At 29.6% G+C, this 20,072-nt stretch overlaps 12 protein-coding genes across 12 annotated transcripts; 7 read left to right on the forward strand and 5 right to left on the reverse strand.

Annotated features, from left to right (window-relative positions):
- Positions 1-332: 332 nt before the first annotated feature.
- On the forward strand, positions 333-1,501 carry T552_02891 (hypothetical protein; the record flags this gene model as incomplete). Its single annotated transcript, XM_018371417.1, has 7 exons — positions 333-430; positions 487-506; positions 553-644; positions 688-752; positions 807-1,039; positions 1,085-1,222; positions 1,269-1,501. The coding sequence occupies 7 exons, from the start codon at positions 333-335 to the stop codon at positions 1,499-1,501; spliced, it is 879 nt and encodes a 292-aa protein (XP_018224858.1).
- A 44-nt stretch (positions 1,502-1,545) lies between these two features.
- On the reverse strand, positions 1,546-3,055 carry T552_02892 (hypothetical protein). The gene is made up of 4 exons (XM_018371418.1): positions 2,949-3,055; positions 1,845-2,908; positions 1,702-1,800; positions 1,546-1,656 (listed from the first exon to the last, which is right to left on the reverse strand). Exons 1-4 carry the CDS (start codon positions 3,007-3,009, stop codon positions 1,591-1,593), a joined length of 1,290 nt encoding a protein of 429 aa, XP_018224859.1. The 5' UTR covers positions 3,010-3,055; the 3' UTR covers positions 1,546-1,590.
- Positions 3,056-3,113: 58 nt separating this feature from the next.
- T552_02893 (ubiquitin-conjugating enzyme E2 2) lies at positions 3,114-3,937 on the reverse strand. Its single transcript, XM_018371419.1, has 7 exons — positions 3,889-3,937; positions 3,809-3,847; positions 3,698-3,762; positions 3,574-3,652; positions 3,484-3,525; positions 3,251-3,438; positions 3,114-3,196 (listed from the first exon to the last, which is right to left on the reverse strand). The coding sequence occupies exons 1-7, from the start codon at positions 3,889-3,891 to the stop codon at positions 3,160-3,162; spliced, it is 453 nt and encodes a 150-aa protein (XP_018224860.1). The 5' UTR covers positions 3,892-3,937; the 3' UTR covers positions 3,114-3,159.
- Positions 3,938-4,637: 700 nt separating this feature from the next.
- Positions 4,638-7,635, forward strand: T552_02894 (hypothetical protein; the record flags this gene model as incomplete). The annotated part of the gene is made up of 11 exons (XM_018371420.1): positions 4,638-4,754; positions 4,802-4,901; positions 4,945-5,018; positions 5,066-5,219; positions 5,265-5,408; positions 5,455-5,684; positions 5,729-6,334; positions 6,378-7,040; positions 7,082-7,192; positions 7,233-7,373; positions 7,420-7,635. The coding sequence occupies 11 exons, from the start codon at positions 4,638-4,640 to the stop codon at positions 7,633-7,635; spliced, it is 2,556 nt and encodes an 851-aa protein (XP_018224861.1).
- Positions 7,636-7,769: 134 nt separating this feature from the next.
- On the reverse strand, positions 7,770-8,562 carry T552_02895 (hypothetical protein). Its single transcript, XM_018371421.1, has 2 exons — positions 8,369-8,562; positions 7,770-8,310 (listed from the first exon to the last, which is right to left on the reverse strand). Exons 1-2 carry the CDS (start codon positions 8,514-8,516, stop codon positions 7,814-7,816), a joined length of 645 nt encoding a protein of 214 aa, XP_018224862.1. The 5' UTR covers positions 8,517-8,562; the 3' UTR covers positions 7,770-7,813.
- Positions 8,563-8,713: 151 nt separating this feature from the next.
- T552_02896 (calcium-binding protein NCS-1) lies at positions 8,714-9,652 on the forward strand. The gene is made up of 7 exons (XM_018371422.1): positions 8,714-8,823; positions 8,875-8,899; positions 8,941-9,029; positions 9,074-9,202; positions 9,248-9,381; positions 9,424-9,456; positions 9,508-9,652. Exons 1-7 carry the CDS (start codon positions 8,760-8,762, stop codon positions 9,604-9,606), a joined length of 573 nt encoding a protein of 190 aa, XP_018224863.1. The 5' UTR covers positions 8,714-8,759; the 3' UTR covers positions 9,607-9,652.
- Positions 9,653-9,757: 105 nt separating this feature from the next.
- Positions 9,758-13,597, forward strand: T552_02897 (isoleucine-tRNA ligase). The gene is made up of 13 exons (XM_018371423.1): positions 9,758-9,940; positions 9,988-10,016; positions 10,061-10,074; positions 10,127-10,275; positions 10,320-10,591; positions 10,634-11,136; positions 11,178-11,662; positions 11,714-12,252; positions 12,296-12,387; positions 12,438-12,734; positions 12,777-13,082; positions 13,126-13,294; positions 13,338-13,597. The coding sequence occupies exons 1-13, from the start codon at positions 9,804-9,806 to the stop codon at positions 13,550-13,552; spliced, it is 3,207 nt and encodes a 1,068-aa protein (XP_018224864.1). The 5' UTR covers positions 9,758-9,803; the 3' UTR covers positions 13,553-13,597.
- Positions 13,598-13,708: 111 nt separating this feature from the next.
- Positions 13,709-14,329, forward strand: T552_02898 (hypothetical protein; the record flags this gene model as incomplete). Its single annotated transcript, XM_018371424.1, has 4 exons — positions 13,709-13,794; positions 13,840-13,944; positions 13,987-14,175; positions 14,217-14,329. Exons 1-4 carry the CDS (start codon positions 13,755-13,757, stop codon positions 14,327-14,329), a joined length of 447 nt encoding a protein of 148 aa, XP_018224865.1. The 5' UTR covers positions 13,709-13,754.
- Positions 14,330-14,909: 580 nt separating this feature from the next.
- T552_02899 (histone H4) lies at positions 14,910-15,358 on the reverse strand. The gene is made up of 2 exons (XM_018371425.1): positions 15,318-15,358; positions 14,910-15,273 (listed from the first exon to the last, which is right to left on the reverse strand). The coding sequence occupies exon 2, from the start codon at positions 15,265-15,267 to the stop codon at positions 14,956-14,958; it is 312 nt and encodes a 103-aa protein (XP_018224866.1). The 5' UTR covers positions 15,268-15,273; positions 15,318-15,358; the 3' UTR covers positions 14,910-14,955.
- A 280-nt stretch (positions 15,359-15,638) lies between these two features.
- T552_02900 (histone) lies at positions 15,639-16,251 on the forward strand. Its single transcript, XM_018371426.1, has 2 exons — positions 15,639-15,702; positions 15,826-16,251. The coding sequence occupies exons 1-2, from the start codon at positions 15,688-15,690 to the stop codon at positions 16,219-16,221; spliced, it is 411 nt and encodes a 136-aa protein (XP_018224867.1). The 5' UTR covers positions 15,639-15,687; the 3' UTR covers positions 16,222-16,251.
- Positions 16,252-16,297: 46 nt separating this feature from the next.
- On the reverse strand, positions 16,298-17,961 carry T552_02901 (hypothetical protein). The gene is made up of 4 exons (XM_018371427.1): positions 17,891-17,961; positions 17,405-17,843; positions 17,081-17,360; positions 16,298-17,038 (listed from the first exon to the last, which is right to left on the reverse strand). The coding sequence occupies exons 1-4, from the start codon at positions 17,916-17,918 to the stop codon at positions 16,334-16,336; spliced, it is 1,452 nt and encodes a 483-aa protein (XP_018224868.1). The 5' UTR covers positions 17,919-17,961; the 3' UTR covers positions 16,298-16,333.
- Positions 17,962-17,971: 10 nt separating this feature from the next.
- On the forward strand, positions 17,972-20,025 carry T552_02902 (hypothetical protein). Its single transcript, XM_018371428.1, has 7 exons — positions 17,972-18,142; positions 18,186-18,337; positions 18,382-18,541; positions 18,585-18,838; positions 18,881-19,081; positions 19,121-19,687; positions 19,737-20,025. Exons 3-7 carry the CDS (start codon positions 18,523-18,525, stop codon positions 19,989-19,991), a joined length of 1,296 nt encoding a protein of 431 aa, XP_018224869.1. The 5' UTR covers positions 17,972-18,142; positions 18,186-18,337; positions 18,382-18,522; the 3' UTR covers positions 19,992-20,025.
- The last annotated feature ends 47 nt before the right edge of the window (positions 20,026-20,072 follow it).

Consider the following 20,072-nt stretch of genomic DNA (forward strand, 5'->3'; position numbering starts at 1 on the left):
TCAAATTTAGGTTCATGATTTGATTATAATTAAATCAAAAGCTGGCAAATATTAAGCACATGTTGATATTGAATATTTAAAAGTATTTTTTAAATATCCTTTAAGAATTTTTAGGGATCAGAAAATACTTTTATAAAAGACATCAAATAATACATTATTTTTACAAGTTAGCGAAGGAAAATATATAGAATTATGAAGAAATTAACGTATGTGGTTTGTTTTTTACTAGAATAATTTTATATTTTTCGTTAGGTTTAATTTCGAGATTCTTAACATATATTAAAAGGATATTTAAATGTTAGAATATTGATTTTATAATATCTTTGAAAGCAATGACAGAACCTTTGGATCAAGAGATCAATAGTAATTCACCTTTTGTATCCTTAGTAAAATCTTTTATTGCAGGTGGATTTGGAGGTGTTTTTGCTGTGTAAGATTCTAAAGTTATTTATTGATTGGCTTAAGAAATCTGATATTATGTCTTAGTCTTGTTGGACATCCATTTGGTACTTTTAAATTGTATTTTGTCGATTAAAAATTGAATTTTTGAAGATTTGATAAAAGTACGTTTACAAACAGGAAAAGAATTATATACAGGATCTCTTGATGTTCTTAGAAAGATCATTTCTAGCAGGGGGTTTCCTGTTCGTTTATCTTATTTTTTTATTGTGGAATATGACTTTTTAGGGGCTTTATCAAGGCGTTATACCGCCTCTTCTTGGCACAGTTCCTATTATTGCAGTTACATTTTGGTATATTTTTTTTTCTTTCTTTTATATATATATATATATGTGAATGAAATTCAGTGGTTATGATTTTGGTAAATTTTTAATGAGAAAAGTTTCAGGAGCTTCTGATCTAGAAATTCGTCATATAATGTTTGCTGGGTTTTTTTCTGCTTTTCCTGCTACATTTGTAACAGCTCCATTTGAGCGAGTTAAAATTATATTGCAGATTCAAGGGCAAAATGAAAAGGATAAATTTAATGGTATATGTCATGTTTTAAAGCATTTATATAAAACAGATGGTATAAGATCAGGTTTATTAATAATTATTTTAAATTTATTGAATTTAATTTTCTTAGTATTTAGAGGAGGCTATATGACATTGGCGCGAGATGCACCGGGTTCCACCATTTATTTCGGTGTATATGAAACTATAAAAAGGTATATGATGGGAGATGACTCTGAAATATCTCTTGGAACAACTATTGTAGCCGGCGGTAAAAAAATTGAAATCTAATATTGGAAATAATTGACGCCGTTTAGGTCTTGCTGGTATTGTTATGTGGTCTGCTATTTTTCCGATTGATACGGTAAAATCTGCTATACAAGGTTCAGATAAGATAAGTGTAAATTCCATATATACAATGTTGCATCGTCAAGGTATTTCACGTTTTTTTCCTGGATTTGGGACGGCAATGTTACGATCATTTCCTGCAAATAGTGCAACATTTCTAGGTGTTGAAGTTACTCATAAAATTTTAGACAAATTATTTTAAGTCTCGGAAAATTCTGTTATTTTAAAACATAAACATATGATAAAACTGATCGCTTTTTAATCATATATTGTATACATAATTCATGAATATTAATTCCACCAAAAACTTACGCTAAAACTTATGCTTAAACTTCTTATATAATGCCACCAGCCTACCTAAACTTGTTAAGTATTTATATAAATAATAATAAGAGGTTTAACCGGAATATAAAGGCAGTCTCCAGGGCCAATAATGCCTTCAACATATTTTGCTTGCAAAAATTTGGGAAATTTTTCTGTATCTGGATTATCAAGATCAACCTTTTATATAAATTAGTAAATTTGTTCCAATGAAATTCTCCTACCTGACTTGTATTACTCATATCTATGCTTCCTTCAATGGACCGAGGATATAATGCTTCTCTTTCCTCAGGTGCATATAATCTTACATATTTCCATCCTACAACTTGAGAAAGAATATTATGATATGGATCTGTATGTAAAGGACTAACAGTGCCCTCCCCCCCAAACCACGCATTTAAAAGAGGCTCGTCTAGTGTCGGCATTTCTTTAATGTATTCTTGTTGATGAAAAAGTATTGGTGGAGGTGTCACAAAACAATAATCTGGTATAGCAATTTGTTCTCTTAATGCCGGTATTTGAGAGAATAAATCATGTTGTGCAAGATACCCAATTTTCCTCTTGTCCTTTTCATTTGATGAATTTTTTTTTTGCAATATATATTTTTCTAAAAATTCATAGAAAGGCATTAACCTCTGCCCCCAATCTTCACTTGTATAGCTTTTCCCGATCTCCACCGGCACAATACGAAGTCCTTGATGTGTTTTGTCTAACAATGTCTTTATTTTTATCCAGCCATCTTGAGCCAATGCTGGCCAATGATTAATACTATTTTTGATAACAAGTGGTTGCCTAATATTAAACATATCTCTCTGGAACGCCTCTAAAGAAGGGCATTCTGCGTAACGAATAGGAAATTGTATTTTCCTGTGATTTTCTGTTTTTCTTACATAAAAATCTTGTATTAGATGATCTTCACTTATTTGGGGTTCTTGTAAAGCCAGTAATGTCATTAAAAAGGCCTTAATATCCGCCCCATTTGTCATAATAAGTGCCATGTCAAGTGTTTTAATAATTTCTGCAGTTTTTTCATGCATTTCTATTTGTATCATAGCTTTAAGAATACTTGAATAGGCATAGAGCCGTTTCCAGGCAAACGGAACCTCAGAAAATGGATAGGAATAGAATTTTTCCGTACTTAAGCGTAAAGTGTCGTTCATTCGGTCTAAAATATATTTTAATTCCATGTGTGTTGCATCTGTGAAAGGGGTTTCTTGCAGAACTTGTAAACGTTTTAATGAATGTCTAATGAGATAGTCAACGGCCATTCCACATGATTGAAATACATCTAATATATTAAAAACTAGTAGAAAAGAAAGCAAAAATACCTGGAAAAAGGCGTTTTTCAAGTTGTTTAAGGATATCGTATTGTTTTTGACGGGCCTCCATTAATAAATATGTAAAAAAAAATCGTAGGAACAAGAATAAATTTACAAATGTTAAAGATTGATATAAATTTCTGTTTTTTTTTTTTTTGATATTTACTTTCTAATGAAAAAAAGTCGCTAAATAACGTGATTTTTCAAGTCAAGTATATCTCTACTCCCACGACCACTCAACTGTTTCTTTAACACGTCTATTCAGGTTAATGATAATATATATATATATGTGTGTGTGTGCATGTATTAACCTAATATATTCTTTTTTATTGTCTTTATTGAGCTGTGCTGCTTCCGCATTTGCGGGTGAATTATTGTTCGGGTCATTTAAAAGAGATTGAATACTTGTAAGAATTGCTGCAACATCATACGTTGGAGACCATCGATTCTGAAGAATATCCAAACATAATTCTCCGTTTGTATAAACATTTGGATGGAACTATATTGTATCAAAAATTATACATATATCTTACAAAAAGCACACCATTTTCGAAAGAAATCGTACAATCGGAGGCTTGTTTGGATACTAATAATGTTTTTATTAAAAAATCGCAGATCTCAAAAAATTCCATACCTGTTCATCAAACTGCATTATAAGTCGGAATGTTCCGTCTTCAAATGGCGTCTCTGCTGGTCCAATAATCACTGCATTCCTGGCATAATTAGTCATTATAGTAGATTCATCTCTTCATTCTAACCAAAGCATAACATTATCTGCTATTGGTGATGCGCTTACGCCTGCTGGCGGATCTTGTTGCATTCTCTATATATAAAATTAGGCTCAATTTAAATACATAAAAATCTCATACTTTAAAATCCCTCATTAAACGTCGTCGTGCTGGGCTTGACTAACCTTGTGTTATTAAGTTTTATTCTTTAAAATACTTACCATCTCAATATTTTCTATATCCCTCTGCTTATTCTATGAATTTAACTAGCATATATGCCTTGTATGCATTATTTATGACTTGTATGCGTCGTATATGCGTATTGTATGCAATGTTTGCGATGTCGATGGTTGCTCCTATTTTCTTTGATATTTTACGCTGGCGCTTAAATTTATCGATAAGATTCTATATAAATTTAGATCTTCCCGTCCATTTTAGTCTTAAGCATTGAATTATATATGTTTTTGCTATATTTTCTCATAAATCTTACTGTTATTATTTAATATTTTCATGTATTTATTTATACAGAGATATATATATATTATTCATACGTTGATTTATATCTAGTATATTCTACTATATTGAACAAAGAAAAAAAGATTTTATTATATAAAAATTATTAAAGAAAAAGATTGAATTGTTTATTATTTTGATTAATAAATACCTTTTTACTCTCATCTTTATATATTTTTTATCTTTTTCTTTTTTGTTTCCATGTATCTACTTGTTATAAATATTTCTTGTATAAAATGTTATAAAACGGTTTTCAACGCGTTTATTTGCTTATTTATATATTTATCTCTTGCGTTGTATGCCTTATAATTCGCCTGAATAAATTTTATTCTGCGCGGTTTTTCGGCGAATTTATATATGGGTTTAAGTCTTGATGTATTCCTGTCTTTGTAGTTTATATATGCGTCTGTACGGGTTTAAATATTTACCTTTGATCTTGATATCGCGTCTTTTATGAATGGCTTCGAACCATGTCAAGGTGGTATGTCGGTTTCGACCGTTAAATAAGTATGAACGTAGTCTTGGTAATGGATCGTTGGTTGTATGTTGTGATACATCAACAGTTGAGATCAATGTAGGTTTAAAAAAGGTGTAGGAATGTTTTTTTAAGAAAAATTTTAGACAAAAGAATTGATTGGACGGTTTGTATTTGACCGGGTCTTTGATGGATCAACATGTCAATCTGAGCTTTTTGAAGGAACAATTAAATCTACAGTAGATGGTAATGGATTAAGAAGTATTTGAAATGTATTAAGAGGAATGAGATGTCTTGAAGGGATATAATGGAACGATTTTTGCTTATGGACATACAGGATCTGGTAAAACATATACAATGATGGTAGGGTTAGTGAAATCTATTTTTTGCTCTGAAGAAAGTGATTAAAGGGACCAAATATTGATAGCGAGAGTAGAGGAGCCATTCCTCGAATAGTGGAGTATATTTTTGAAAGTATTATGAAATCTCAGAGTTTTATTGAATATATGGTAAAAGTTTCATATATGGAGATTTATATGGAAAGAATTCGCGATCTTTTGTGCCGTTAGTAGGGAAAGTAATTATTAGAAGGTATTGATAAGTATTTAGCACAACATGATCATTTGCCTATTCATGAAGAAAAAAATAGAGGCGTTTATGTGAAAGGATTAAAAGAAGTTTATGTTTCTTCATTGGATGAAGTTTATCAGATTATTAAAAAAGGAAATCAAGTACGAGTAGCAGCAGCGACAAGTAAAATAGTATGTCGATGAAATCCTTAATAATAACAATATTTTAGATGTGAATCCGGAGAGTTCCCGATCTCATGCTATTTTTTGTATCACGGTTATGCAAAAAAATCTTGAAACGGAAAATACAAAGAGTGGACAGCTTTTTTTGATTGATCTTGCTGGTTCTGAAAAGGTGGCAAAGACAGGTGCTAGCGGGCAAACATTAGAGGAAGCAAAGAAAATTAATAAATCCCTTTCTACCCTTGGTTTGGTTATTAATTCTTTAACTGATGGAAAGGTAATTTTTATTTGGTTAATATTTAACTATTATTAATTCAAGAGTCAACACATATACCTTATCGTGATTCTAAACTTACTCGTATATTACAAGAATCGCTTGGAGGTAATTCTCGTACAACGCTTATTATTAATTGTTCTCCATCTGCATTCGATGAACAGGAAACTCTTTCTACAATTCGTTTTGGAATTCGAGCAAAAAATATTAAAAACAGGGCCAGGATTAATCAGGAACTTTCTTTAAATGAACTTAAATTTCAACTTAAAAAAGCTACGACTCAATTGCTTACTTGTTCTGAATATATCACTGCTCTTGAAAATGAGCTTGATATATGGAGAGGCGGTGAAAGGGTTCACGAGGGAAAATGGACTCCAAAAATGATTATTGATGTTACTCCACAATCAAAAATTGTTTTAAATAATGAGAAAGATAATATTGCAGAAAGTGATATGTTAGAGAAAAAGTCTGTACCATTTATTCAAAATTCTATTATGGAAAAAGATGAAAGAGATGGTTTTTTGAAAAGGGAGATTGAATTGCAGGATATGATTATAGAAAAAGAGACACTATTAAATAATCGGGAAAAGGTTTTGAAAGACGCAAAAGAGGAAATTCTGTATTTAAAAGAACAAAATAACGAAACAGTTAAAGTAATGGTAATTGGTTATTATTAACTATTTTTAATGATTTTAGATTAATGAGGAATTGACAACAAAGGTTAATGATTTACAATTGGAATTGGAGAAAATTACGTTTGAAAATAAAGAGGCCTATATAACCTTAGATTCCTTAAAATATACAAATGAGAGTCTTGTGTCGGAATTGAATGATATGAGGCAAAGCCTTTTTGAAGCTAAAACTGCGATGGAGTCTATTGTTGATCATAAATCTTTGAAAAAGAAAACAAAACAAATAATAGAAGAATCCGATTTTCCCGCTAATAAAATTAATTCTTCAAAACAATTTTTGGATGATTTGAATAATTTTAATGAAATCACCATTAATAGCACGAAAATTTTGAACGATAGATTAACTGAAATGCAATCTGTTATTTCTAGTTTAGAAATTGCACTTAATGATCGAATGAACGAAGCTGATAATCTTAAGAAAAATAATAGCAAATTAGAGCATAGGCTAAAATATGTCGAGGATGAGTATCAATTTCTTATAGACAAATTATTGTTTAAAGAGAATGAACAATATATAAAAGTTCATGAAATATTGTTTAATCAGTCATGCAATTTGCAAGTATACAATGGTTTGCTTCAGGTTAATAATTCTGATGAAGTACCTTCTAAATTGTCTAAAGACGTGTCTTCTAAATCTTTTAATGAAAAGCCTTTTACAAAAAAAGAGGTATGAATGATTCAATTAAATTCTTTTTAATTATAATATAGTTCGATATTTCCGATAATAATAATGTAGTTAATAGTTCTGCGCCAAAAACAGAAGAATTGGGTTTAATGAAAAAATCTTTAATAAAAGAATTTCAGGAACGTCGTGATAAGGTTTGTATACGTTCTCTTTTGTGGATACTCATGAATATAGGTAGTCGATTTGGAGATTTCTCTTAATGAAATTCGTGAACAATATACTAATATATTGCGTAATAATAATGTTAAAAATCAGCGGAAAAAGATGTTATGTTTGGAAAAAAATTTGGAACAATTAATTGTTATACAAAAACAGGTAAAATTTCACATGATCTAATTTATTTATTGTTAATATAATTTAGTTGGTAGAACAAAACACATCATTAAAAAGAGATATTTCTATAGCAGAACGTAAGTTAGTTGTAAGGAATGAACGTATTTCAAGTTTAGAAACATTGTTATGTGATGCTCAAGGGAAACTTATTAGTCAAAATCGCGCGTTTGAGAAGCAAATCCAAATATTAAAAGAGCGATTGGAGCGGATACGAGGTAAAACAAGAAAATTATTACCTAAATAATAACTTTAATAGCGAAAGAATATTCATCAGAGCTGAGCTTTGGAAAAATAGCTAAACCTTTAAGAGGTGGTATGGGTTAAGAATTTACAAAAAATATCTTGGTTTAAAAAAAGATTTAAAAGATAATATATATTAAATATTGGATATGTTAGATAAATATTGTGACATATTTAATTATTTAATTATTTGATTCATTTTGATCTTTGGGATCATATAAATCAAGTCCCATAAAAACATTGGTTTCTGGGCTTTTTAAAGGAGGTGTGATTTGTGTTATTAAATCTGAATCATTAATATGCATATCATTTTTTATAGGTGATGATTTTGTTTTTTTGGATAAATTGGATTCTACTTGTGGTGCCATTAGTACACCTTTTCTCATGGCATCTTCTGGTGGCCATGGAAAATATGCTGGTGTTGTCCCATAAAGACCTTTTGCTGGATTATAACCATCTGGTGCTGATGAATATTTGGAGATTTTTGCTGCATAATCGAGAAGCATTGTATGTGGAATTTTTTCGGCTGATAAAAATGTCTTATCACTAAGATTGGTTTGATGAAGACGTTGACGTGAGTTTAAAAGATAATGCAAAGATTTATCAATTTGTTGATTAAGAGCAGATGTTTCATCAATTAATGTTTTAATACGTATTATATTTCTTTGATGAATAGCAACTAAGAAAAAATAAATTTCTATGCTTATATATTATGCATACGTCATTTTAATCCTTACGTTGATCAAGTAATTGTTGAAATGCTGCATTTGCTTCAAGAAGTTTTATTGTTTGTGTCAAAATTAATGTTGGGTTAGGAGGGTTAACAAATGAATTACAGAATGCTGTCGCTGTAGTAGCTAAGGTGTCAAAAGCAGAACAATTCATTTATATATTAGTTTTTAATATTTTTATATAATTTATTTCCGAATTTTATATACACGATCCGTTACCGTTTTTACTGTAGATCGAAAACTTTTTAACTGGTTAAATTTTGCTTTATGCAGTTATTTAAGGAACGGCCTGTAATTGCGCTCTACTAGCATTGAAAATTAATCAATGCATTATATTTTATATTTGGAACAATAGTCATATTGATTGATTTGGGAGACTTTGGATTTTGATTATTCTATGGGTAAAGCTCAATCTAAGCTTAGTCAGGAACAGTTGTTAGAGCTTCAGGATCTTACGAAATGTGAGTTAAATATGAATTAATTGACTAAATATTTTAATAAGAGTATAATAGTTGATAAAAAGGAACTTCAACAATGGTTAGTTTTTTAATAAAAGGACGTAAAGTTGATAAATGAAGGTATAAAGGGTTTCTTAAAGATTGTCCAACTGGTCAGCTATGTAAAGAAGAATTTCAAGGGATTTATAAGCAGTTTTTTCCATTTGGAGGTATATTTGAAACTTTTTTTTATGATAATTTTAAAAAAATTCAGATCCTTCATTATTTGCAGGATATGTTTTTAATGTTTTTGATTCAGATAGGAATGGGACAATTGATTTTAAGGAGTTTATATGTGCATTATCAGTTACGTCCCGTGGGCGTCTTGAAGAAAAATTAATGTGTATGTATTTAAATAGGATGATTTTAATATTTATTTTGCTTTCAGGGGCATTCCGTCTTTATGATATTAATAATGATGGTTTAATCACAAAAAGTGAGATGCTCCAGATTGTTGATGCAATTTATAAAATGGTTGGAAGTATGGTTAAGCTTCCTGAAGATGAAGACACACCTGAAAAGGTTTGAATTTTTTTTTTATATATAATTAATTAATAAACTTAGCGTGTAAATAAAATCTTCAAAATGATGGATAAGGTTTTTATTAAAATCTCTCTTTATCGATTATTCTAATTTTCTTATAATTAGGATTGCGATGGCTATTTAACATTAGATGAATTTCGAGAAGGTAGTAAAAAAGATTCAACAATTGTTCAGGCCCTAAGTCTTTATGATGGCCTTGTTTGATATTTTCAAAAAAGTTTGCGTATTACTTTTAACCCTAATATTATTTATGTATATATTGATATATCTATTTTCTTACATTTATATAATAGAATATAAATAAAATAGTTCATTTCATATTCAATATTTTTTTGATTCTTTCTTTGATAACAGTTTTTAATTTTTTCAGTTTAGAAAAAATACTTAATTTTTCCTTTAAAATGACTAATTTTGATGTTATTCAGGAAGAATTAAAGGTTCTTTCTTTTTGGAAAGATATCGATGCTTTTAAAACATCATTAGAACTGTCAAAAGGTCGTAAACAGTTCAGCTTTTATGATGGCCCACCATTTGCTACGTAAGTTTATTATAAATTAAAGAGATCCTGTTAAAATGTTAATAAAGAGGTCTTCCGCATTATGGACATGTTCTTGGTATTATTTCTATAGCTTTTTATCTTTTTTTAATCTTTTTTTAGCTTCTACTATTAAGGTTTTAGATGATTTGAATATATAGGTTTAAACTAGTTAATATGAGCCTGTAGGATATTGTAACCCGGTACGCACATAATACAGGACACTATGTTGATAGGAGATTTGGTTGGGATTGCCATGGTTTACCTGTTGAACATGAAATAGATAAAAAACTTGGGATTAATGGAAAAGAAGATATAATGGCAATAGGGATTGAGAAGTGACGAGAAATGGTTTATTTATATCTGTTTTACCATATTCTAGATATAACAGTGAATGCCGTGCAATTGTTATGAGGTATTCTGAGCAATGGAGGGAGAAAATTGAAAGATTAGGTAGATGGATTGAGTTTGATAATGATTACAAGACTCTTGATACATTATTTATGCAATCAGTATGGTATATTTTTAAGAAGCTGTATGAAAAGGGTAAAGTATATAGAGGGTTTAAGGTTATGCCATATTCTACAGCATGCATGACACCTCTTAGTAACTTTGAAGCTCAGCAGAATTATAAAAAAGTTAGTGATCCATCTGGTAAATTTTTTGAATATATGTTTTATATTCTAAATTGAATAGTTGTTATATCTTTTCCTTTATTGGAAGATCCATCTACATCATTACTTGCATGGACGACAACACCTTGGACATTGCCATCACATCTTAATTTATGTGTGAATCCTGATTTTGAATATATCAAGATATATGATGAAGCTTCTGGAGAGAATTATATTTTATTAGAAAAATGTTTGAGTATTCTTTATAAAGATCCTAAAAATGCTAAATTTACAAAATTGCAAACTATTAAAGGTGCTGATATGAAAGGTTGGAAATATGATCCACCTTTTTATTATTTTTATGAGCGTTTTAAAGAAAGGGCATTTAACGTTCTTTTGGCTCAATACGTTACTTCTGATAATGGCACTGGAATTGTTCATCAAGCTCCAGCATTTGGTGAAGATGATTATAATGTGGCTTTTGAGAATGGAATTATTGATGAGAATTTTTATCCTCCTTGCCCATTGGATGAAAAAGGGAATTTCACAGCTGAAGTTTCTGATTTTGCTGGGATGTATGTTAAAGTAAGTTTAATAATCTTATGGATTGTTTTAATGTTTTTTAGGATGCTGATAAAGCTATACAGAAAGTTCTTAAACAAAAAAAAAGATTGGTTATTCAAAGTCAAATAATACATAGTTATCCATTTTGTTGGAGATCTGATACACCTCTTTTATATAGAGTAGTTCCATCGTGGTTTGTAAAAGTTAAAGAATCTACAAAAGAGATGCTAGAAGCTCTTGAATCAACTAGATGGGTGCCCTCGTTTGTTAAGGATAAACGTTTTGCGAATTGGATTACAGGTTGTAGAGATTGGAATATTTCTCGAAATCGTTATTGGGGAACTCCCATACCTTTATGGGTTTCTGATGATTTTGAAGAAATTGTATGTATAGGTTCAGTTTCTGAGCTTGAGGAACTCTCTGGAGTGCGAAATTTGACAGATATTCATCGAGATAAGATAGATCACATTACAATTCCCTCTAAAAAAGGAAAAAATGCTCTTAAAAGAATAGAAGATGTGTTTGATTGTTGGTTTGAATCTGGAAGGTAAGAAGGCTTTATATATATATATATATATTAATGTATCAATTTAAATAGTATGCCTTATGCATCTGTATATTATCCATTTCAAAATTCTGAGAATTTTATGGAAAAATTCCCTGCTGATTTTATTGCAGAAGGTCTTGATCAAACTCGTGGTTGGTTTTATACCCTTCTTGTTCTTGGTGTTCAATTGTTTGGGATTGCACCTTTCAAAAATGTTATTGTGAATGGATTGGTTCTTGCTTCTGATGGGAAAAAGATGTCAAAACGCCTTAAGAATTATCCTGAATTATCTATTGTTTTAGACAAGTATGGTGCAGATGCATTACGATTGTATCTTATTAACTCCCCTGTTGTACGTGCTGAACCTTTAAAATTTAAGGAAGATGGTGTTAAAGATGTTGTTGCAAAAGTTATTATTCCATGGTGGAATAGTTATAATTTTTTTGAAATGCAAGTGAAACTACTGAAGAAAACTCATAATATCGACTTTATGTATAATCTTTCTAATGAAGTAAGTGATAATGTGACGGATAAGTGGATATTGTCGAGTTGTCAAAGTCTTATAAGTTTCATTAAGAAAGAAATGTCAGGTTTGAACTTTTCTAAGTTTTGTAATGGATCTTAATTTTTTAGAGTATCGTTTATATACAGTTGTACCAATGCTTCTTAAACTTATTGAAGATATGACAAATTGGTATATTAGATTTAATAGGCAAAGGTTAAAAGTATGTTTCTGTATTAATATTTTAATTATTTTCTAAGTTATTGTGCATAGGGAATGTATGGAAAAGATGATACTTTGATTGCATTGAATGTACTTTTTGATGTTTTATATACTTTATGTAGAACAATGGCTCCTTTTACACCATTTTTGACAGAAGCTATTTATCAAAATCTTAAGAAATATATTCCAAAGACTACAGAGGATGATGTTAGATCAATACATTTTGTTAGTTTTCCTGATGTTATAGAAGAGCGTTTTCAGCTTGATGTTGAAAGAAAATTTAATAGAATGCAAAAGGTAGTTGATTTAGCACGTAATCTTAGAGAAAAAGAATCAGTTAGATTGAAGGTAGATTTTTTTTATTTTAATGAATATTGCTGATAATGTTAGGTACCTTTAAAACAGCTTGTTGTAATACATCATGATGAACAATATTTGAGTGATATTAAATCTGTCGAACAATATATTAAAGAAGAGTTAAATATTAGAGATCTTTTTCTTTCTCCAAATGAAGAGGAATATGGTGTTAGATATAGTCTTGTAGCAGATTGGCCTGTTCTTGGTAAACGACTTCGAAAAGATATTGTTAAAGTAAAGGACTTTCTATCAAATGTAACTTCTGAACAAGCCAAAGAATTTATGAAAAATAAAGAAATTATTGTTGATGATATTAAATTAGTTGAAGGAGATCTTCAGGTTTTGTTTTTGGCTGTTTTTATGTTTTTTTTAAATGAACTAGGTTATACGGACTCTTGATTTTAAAGATACAATGTATTATCAAACCAATACTGATCAAGATGTTTTTATCATTTTAGATACTAAAATTTATCCTGAATTAAAAACTGAATATCTTGTAAGAGAGGTAATTAATCGTGTTCAACGTCTTCGTAAGAAAGTTGGTTTACAAGGTATATTTAAAGTTTTTTCGCATTTTTTCTAAGTGAAAACTAGTTATTGATGATATTCGAATGGAATATGTTATAATTGATGATTCTATAGGTTTGGAAGATGCTATTTCTCAGCATCAGATACTTTTAACCAAAATCCTTCGTAGGCCTTTAGAAAAAAATCAATCAATATTAGATGAAACAGATCCTAAACAGATTGTAAAAGAAAAACAGGATGTTCAAGGCGCAACATTTATGTTATCTTTATTACGATTATAAAATATTTATTAATAAAAATCATTAATATTTCTTTCGTTTTTTTCTATTATAGTATTAATAGTATCTTGACACTAAGAAATGTATTTGTGTCTTGTTTATTTTAAAGATTACCTCTCTTAATTGTTTTTAGTAAAAATGTATACGATAAACGTTCATAATATATTCTACTGATTTCATTCGTTTAACTCTTTATCCCTAGAAAATGGACTCCGATTCATCAACCAGTGTATCTCAAATAACTGGTATGTTTTTTTCTATTTAAAAATACATTTCTTTTTTTTTTATAGAAAATGAATGGGATGATTTTTTTGAAACAGAATCTGCTGCACAGTGTCTATTCTGTCCTTCTAAATTTGATAATACACAGTTTGTTTATAAACATTGTCAAGAAGGTTTATATACATTCAATATTTAATATTATTAAATCTTTCAAGTTCATGCTTTTAATTTAGAAGCACTTCGCAAACATTTTAATCTTGATTTCTATAATACAATTCGTCTCATTAATTATATTCGTGATCAAGTAAATAAAGGGTTATCTCCAAATGTAATGGCACCAGAAAATTATGTTGGTCATGATATATATTTACGACCTGTACTTGAGGACGATCGTTTACTTATGGGTAAAAAATATATGGCATATAAAATTAATTAAAAAATACAGACTTGAAAGATGATGATGATAGTGACGATAATGATAACAATGTATATACTAGTTCAAAAGAAAAAGATAACCCATTATCAAATTTATCTAATGAAGAAAATCATAAACCCTAACTAAAATCTCTATTTCGTAAATCTTAACCTTAATCATACCCCTAACCCTTGTGTATCCCTAATTATACCCCTAACCCTAATATAACCCTAATCGAGCAGGGGTGATCCTGGATAACCCTTGCATAACCCTAATTTAACCCTCGCGTTACAAGGGTCATCCTGGTTAACCCTAATGTAACCCTAATGTAACCCTAATGTAACCCTGCCCCTCTCCTAACCTCTCCCTACCCCTCTCCTAACTCACACCTACCCCTAACTCACACCTAATCCTCATTCTATCTAGAATACCTAACTTCACCTTATATTTTATAAATCAATCCTCGTTTTCCTCAATATTACTTTTATAGGTGCACGCGGGTGTCCCTTCACGCGAACATTGTAATCCATAGCATATTTCTTCACACATAAACATTCTTTTAAAACTTGAAAATGTACATTTTCAAAACAAAAACATTTTTTTAATCCCAAATTTCAATTTATTATCTAATCACACGATAATCAGAATTAAAATTTCTAGAGACATCTATTTTTAATACATGAATGTTTACATATAAATGTCCACAGAAAAAAAACAATGGATATAAAAATACATATTTATTGCAAACTTTCTTTAAATCTATCAATCTTTAACCACCGAACCCGTAAATCGTTCTTCCTTGTCGCTTAAGCGCATATACCACATCCAAACTCGTAACTGTCTTGCGTTTCGCGTGTTCCGTATATGTAACTGCGTCTCTAATAACACTCTCTAAGAACACTTTCAAGACTCCTCGTGTCTCTTCATATATCAAGGCCGAAATACGTTTAACTCCTCCACGACGCGCTAAACGTCGAATAGCTGGCTTCGTAATACCTTGAATATTATCTCTTAAAATCTTCCTATGACGCTTCGCTCCTCCTTTTCCTAACCCTTTACCGCCTTTTCCTCTTCCTGACATTTCTCACTGATCTCTTTAATATTTACTCTTTATTCTTATTAATTTATAACCTATTAATCTTATTTATTATCTCTAGTGAATTCCTTTTTTTTTAATATTATTCTTTTAATATTATTCTCTTTAATTTTTTATTAATTCCCGTGTTTTTCTTTGTCGCCGTCTCCCTTATCAGTCTTCGAGTACCCAGCAACCATCAAAAAAATCGTTGTTAACCCGTGTTAATTTAAGCGTAAAAAATTCCTTATTTACTATATTAGGTCTTGACTACATTCCAAGGCATCATTATCGAGGATTCATGAGCGTTGCTATGGCGTTGCTATGGTGTTGCTATGGTGTTGCTATGGAAAGGTTTGATGGGGAGGGCGCATATAGTCCGAGGCTATTTTTGATGTGTACAATACTGAGTATTGAGTAAAGAAAATGGCGCGTACTAAGGTGAGTAAGGCGAGTGAAAAAGATGCGCATATATATGGTGTTTAGAATGAATAGATGATTCATTCGAGCGTGTTGCGTTTTTTTTTTGATTATTTGGGGATTTTGGTTAATTTTTGATATTAGCAAACAGCAAGGAAATCTACAGGAGGAAAAGCACCAAGGAAACAGTTAGCTACTAAAGCAGCGAGGAAATCAGCACCAACAACAGGAGGTGTTAAGAAACCTCACCGTTATCGTCCAGGAACGGTTGCACTTCGTGAAATTAGAAGATATCAAAAATCTACGGAATTATTGATTAGAAAGCTTCCATTTCAACGTTTAGTTAGGGAAATTGCACAAGATTTTAAGACGGATTTGAGGTTTCAATCGTCTGCTATTGGTGCATTACAAGAGGCAGTAGAAGCTTATCTTGTATCATTGTTTGAGGATACTAATTTATGTGCTATTCATGGAAAGCGTGTGACGATTCAACCTAAAGATATGCAACTTGCGCGTCGTCTTCGTGGAGAACGGTCGTAAATCATTAGTTTAATGTTTGTGGCAGATTATTGAGTTGTAAATTTGAGTTTTTCATGTATATAATTTTTAAACATGATTGGATTTTTTTATGTTAAATGTTTTTGAAAAAAGTTTATTGATGAATATTGGATGGTAAATACATGTTTTTTGTTGTAGATGTAGGATGTAGAGGATTAAGGAGTTGATTGAATGTAGAATGTTGTATTTGTGAATAAGTGTTGAAAGAAGCCCCTTGATTATTTTCCTGATGGATAGATGAAAAGGAATAAGATAATGGTGTAGGCCATGATTGTTGAGATGATATAGTATTATTTTGTAGGTGATTTTTGAAAAAAAGTAATTGATGATTGTTGATATGTTGATGGCTATAAAATGGTTGGAATTGTGTATTTATTGGTTGATTATTAATATATGAATGAGATGGATGAATAGTGTTTGGATCTGAAAGAGATATGTGAGATTTGGGTGTATTATATGATATATTTATATTGTTTTGCGAATTTTTGTGTTTTGTAAAGTTTTGAGATGTGATTTTATTTTCATAATGAGATTTTTCACCTTTAATTAATGATTTATGTTTCATTTCCTCTTCGTCGTCCGAAAATTCTTGCTCATTTTCATCAACTTCTTCATCATGAATATTGCTTGCATCGCTTCCTTTATTTGTTTTTAATTCTTTTGTAAAAATATATTTGCTGTATTCCGGAACAATATAAACTTTTTTACCTATGCTAATTTTTTCTTTGTCAATCTTTTCTTGAGAATCAAGTCTAACAGAATATAAAGGCTGTGAAACTCGTCCAAAAACTTCAAAAATCTGTTTTTATTAGATCAAAAGAATCTATAAATATTCTCATACAAGTCCCAAAATAGAACGATTTTCCAACACTAACAATGTTTCTTCATCTAAGACTTTATATTCATCAAATACGAACGATTTAATAACAACGATATTGTCTACGATTTGAGATATCTCCCCGAGATATTCAATTGGAATATTATCAGTTATTACAACATCCAGTTTCTTTATTTCTATGTTTTTATAAAGAATCTCATTTTTTGTTTTTGGAAATTCAAATACATTATTACTCTTTTCATCATTTGAAAGTGTTTTGTTTTTATCATGTATATCTTTTATACTATAATTAAGTTATAAAAAAATAAATCACTGAAAATTATCTACTTATCACATATGCCTTCCTCTGGACTTTCATAATCTGAATCTACTGATGATCCAAAATACTTAACTTTTTTTTTTTCGCTTTTTAACCCTGACTCGGAATTTTCTGAATCTGATGATTCAAGACTTTCTGAATCATATTCAACAATCATATCCTTATTTAAAATCGCCTTATCAATACTATCAAGTTCAATTGCCTTTTCTTTTTCCTCAATTTCTATTTTTTCTGAATCATTTATTACTAGATTCTTTTCTATAAAAATATTTGAATCCTTATCAGCATATTCTCCTAGTTTTTCGCACGTCTCAACTCTATCACAACTTCCTTCCTTTTCTTCAGGATGTTCAAGCAGAAAAAGGCCTGGTATATGAAATATATGATCTTTCTTTATTTCATTCTGCTTTTGTAGAATCCCTTCTGACTCTTGATTTTCATCTTTTTCTAATATTTATTAGCAAAAATATAACATTTTATATAAGAATATATGCCTTGATCCTCTCCTGACAAGTTTTCCATAGTTTTTTAGAGTAGGTCTTAAGATTTTTTTAATAAGTCGTTGGGAGGATGTTAAAATCGTTAAGTTTTTAACATTAAAATCTTAAAAAATTATGAAAAGGAATTTTTCCTTAAGATTTATGTTTATTTGATTCTTATAAGTCTTAGATGGGCTTTATTTTTGATAAATCTTATTCCAAGACTTTTAGCTGCTTGGTATTCTATTATTCATGATTGTGATGAAGGTGATATAATTTTTAAGGGAATAATTATGAGTTGATTTTCTAGTTTATAATTATTGGGAACCTCTTCATTATATTCTTCATGATTATGGGTTTCAAACATGGGAATATTCTGGTGAATATTGTATTAGAAGTTGGTTTTATATTTTACTTCATTCAATTATTGGAGCAGTTCCTAAAAGTCTTGGATTTCAGCGGGTATTTTTATATTTAGTATGTTTTGAATAAGACAATATCTTTAGATAACTGAGTTTTTTTTTATCCGTTTTGTCTTTGCAATATTATGTGCTTTATCTGAGACGAAGCTTTGTCTATCTATAATTGATGTTCTTGGAAAAGAAATAGGCTTTTTTTATTTTCTATTTACAATTACTTCTGCAGGGATGTTTAATGCGTCTACAGGTAGTTTTATTAAAAAAAAAAAATTATGTTTACTGTATAATAGCATTTTTGCCATCTACTTTTGCAATGTATACATCTATGCTTGGGTTATCTGTTTTTTTAAAATCGGCATTGCAAAAAAGAACTATTGAAATTATATTTTGGTTCTTTTTGGGTGGTATTGTTGGATGGCCATTCTCGCTAATTCTTACTATTCCTATTATTTTTTATGAATTCTTGATGTCTATATATAATATTCCATTAAAACAAGTATTTTTGAAATATTTGAAAGCGATATTTGTTTGTTTTATTATATTGGTATGTTTTATCTTAATAATGTTTAATTTATCATAATATTAGGCATTTGTTTGCTTGGTTGATTCTTTAGCTTATAGAAAATTTCAAATTGTTCCGTTAAATATTATTAAATATAATGTGTTTAATGCTAAAGGAAAAGGACCTGAAATTTTTGGTGTAGAACCGTGGTGGTTTTATTTTTTAAATTTACTTTTAAACTTTAATGGAGTTTTTATATTATGTTTTTTATCTCTGCCTATTATGGTGATTTTTTTCTTACCTTGATTTCTGCTAATTTGGTAGTTTTTTTATTTTTCTCGGTTTTCTTTAAATATTGTCAAAAAGGGATTTCTTTTATCCATTATTAGTCCTTTTTATCTTTGGTTTTTTATATTTACTATTCAACCACACAAAGAAGAGCGTTTTTTTTTTCCTATATATCCTTTTATATGTTTGAATGCATCTGTCGCTATTTCTCGGTTATTATCATTGATTAAATCTTATAACAACTCTAGGTATATATCTTGCATATTAAGATATATTCATATTTTTATTTCTGCATCTGTTTTGGTGATATCATTTTTAAGAATTTTATTAATTATAGATGTATATAGCGCACATATGTCTGTGTATATGAAAATACCCTCTGTTAGTGATAATTTTGGGAGTATACTATGCATTGGTAAAGAATGGCATCGTTTTCCATCATCTTTTTTTGTTCCAGACAATATTAGTGTTAAGTTTATTAAAAGTAGGTTTACAGGACTTCTTCCTGGGGAATTCATTTCAAATAAAGATGGATGGAGAAGTGGTATGTGGCTAATTCCATCTAATATGAATGATTTAAATATAGAAGAATGGGGAAAATATGTTTGTTTAATATATATTGAAATCATTGATTTACTAATCTGTTTAATAGACTGATATTAGTCAGTGTGACTATTTAGTAGATACAGATTTTTTTGCACGTTATTCCTTTCAAAATTCGACAGAAGATATTATAGAGCCAAGATATTTAAAAAATGAAGAAAAGTGGAAGAAAATATTTTGTATGAATTTTTTAGATGCATCCTCTACAAAAATATATAGTCGTATTTTGTGGATTCCTTCTAAATTTAGTCGAAGAATATACGGAAATTATTGTCTTTTGAAATCTAGAAACAAAGTTAGATAAATTATAGTTTTAATTGGTATATTATTATTGCTATAAATGTAATTTTATTTGAAAACAATAATTTTGGACTATAATTATGTA

Source organism: Pneumocystis carinii, assembly GCF_001477545.1.
Source record: "Pneumocystis carinii B80 chromosome Unknown supercont1.13, whole genome shotgun sequence".
Taxonomy (NCBI): Eukaryota; Fungi; Ascomycota; class Pneumocystomycetes; order Pneumocystales; family Pneumocystaceae; genus Pneumocystis; species Pneumocystis carinii.

Coding starts and splice junctions, on each gene's coding strand:
- T552_02892 (XM_018371418.1), bottom strand. CDS start 3,009: ATGGAGGCCCGTCAAAAACAATACGATATCCTTAAACAACTTGAAAAA. Junction 2,909..2,948: donor TGAAAAACGCCTTTTTCCAG/GTATTTTTGCTT, acceptor TTAATATATTAG/ATGTATTTCAATCATGTGGA. Junction 1,801..1,844: donor ATATGAGTAATACAAGTCAG/GTAGGAGAATTT, acceptor TTTATATAAAAG/GTTGATCTTGATAATCCAGA.
- T552_02893 (XM_018371419.1), bottom strand. Junction 3,439..3,483: donor TACGATTTCTTTCGAAAATG/GTGTGCTTTTTG, acceptor GATACAATATAG/TTCCATCCAAATGTTTATAC. Junction 3,197..3,250: donor AATAAAAAAGAATATATTAG/GTTAATACATGC, acceptor TAACCTGAATAG/ACGTGTTAAAGAAACAGTTG.
- T552_02895 (XM_018371421.1), bottom strand. CDS start 8,516: ATGAATTGTTCTGCTTTTGACACCTTAGCTACTACAGCGACAGCATTC. Junction 8,311..8,368: donor TCAACAATTACTTGATCAAC/GTAAGGATTAAA, acceptor ATTTTTTCTTAG/TTGCTATTCATCAAAGAAAT.
- T552_02896 (XM_018371422.1), top strand. CDS start 8,760: ATGGGTAAAGCTCAATCTAAGCTTAGTCAGGAACAGTTGTTAGAGCTT. Junction 8,900..8,940: donor AAAAAGGAACTTCAACAATG/GTTAGTTTTTTA, acceptor TGATAAATGAAG/GTATAAAGGGTTTCTTAAAG. Junction 9,030..9,073: donor GCAGTTTTTTCCATTTGGAG/GTATATTTGAAA, acceptor AAAAAAATTCAG/ATCCTTCATTATTTGCAGGA.
- T552_02897 (XM_018371423.1), top strand. CDS start 9,804: ATGACTAATTTTGATGTTATTCAGGAAGAATTAAAGGTTCTTTCTTTT. Junction 10,592..10,633: donor AAAAGTTAGTGATCCATCTG/GTAAATTTTTTG, acceptor TAAATTGAATAG/TTGTTATATCTTTTCCTTTA. Junction 13,083..13,125: donor TAGTTGAAGGAGATCTTCAG/GTTTTGTTTTTG, acceptor TAAATGAACTAG/GTTATACGGACTCTTGATTT.
- T552_02899 (XM_018371425.1), bottom strand. CDS start 15,267: ATGTCAGGAAGAGGAAAAGGCGGTAAAGGGTTAGGAAAAGGAGGAGCG.
- T552_02901 (XM_018371427.1), bottom strand. CDS start 17,918: ATGGAAAACTTGTCAGGAGAGGATCAAG. Junction 17,844..17,890: donor CTTGTCAGGAGAGGATCAAG/GCATATATTCTT, acceptor AATAAATATTAG/AAAAAGATGAAAATCAAGAG. Junction 17,361..17,404: donor GAGGAAGGCATATGTGATAA/GTAGATAATTTT, acceptor ACTTAATTATAG/TATAAAAGATATACATGATA.
- T552_02902 (XM_018371428.1), top strand. Junction 18,839..18,880: donor TTGTTTGTTTTATTATATTG/GTATGTTTTATC, acceptor TCATAATATTAG/GCATTTGTTTGCTTGGTTGA. Junction 19,688..19,736: donor TAGAAGAATGGGGAAAATAT/GTTTGTTTAATA, acceptor TCTGTTTAATAG/ACTGATATTAGTCAGTGTGA.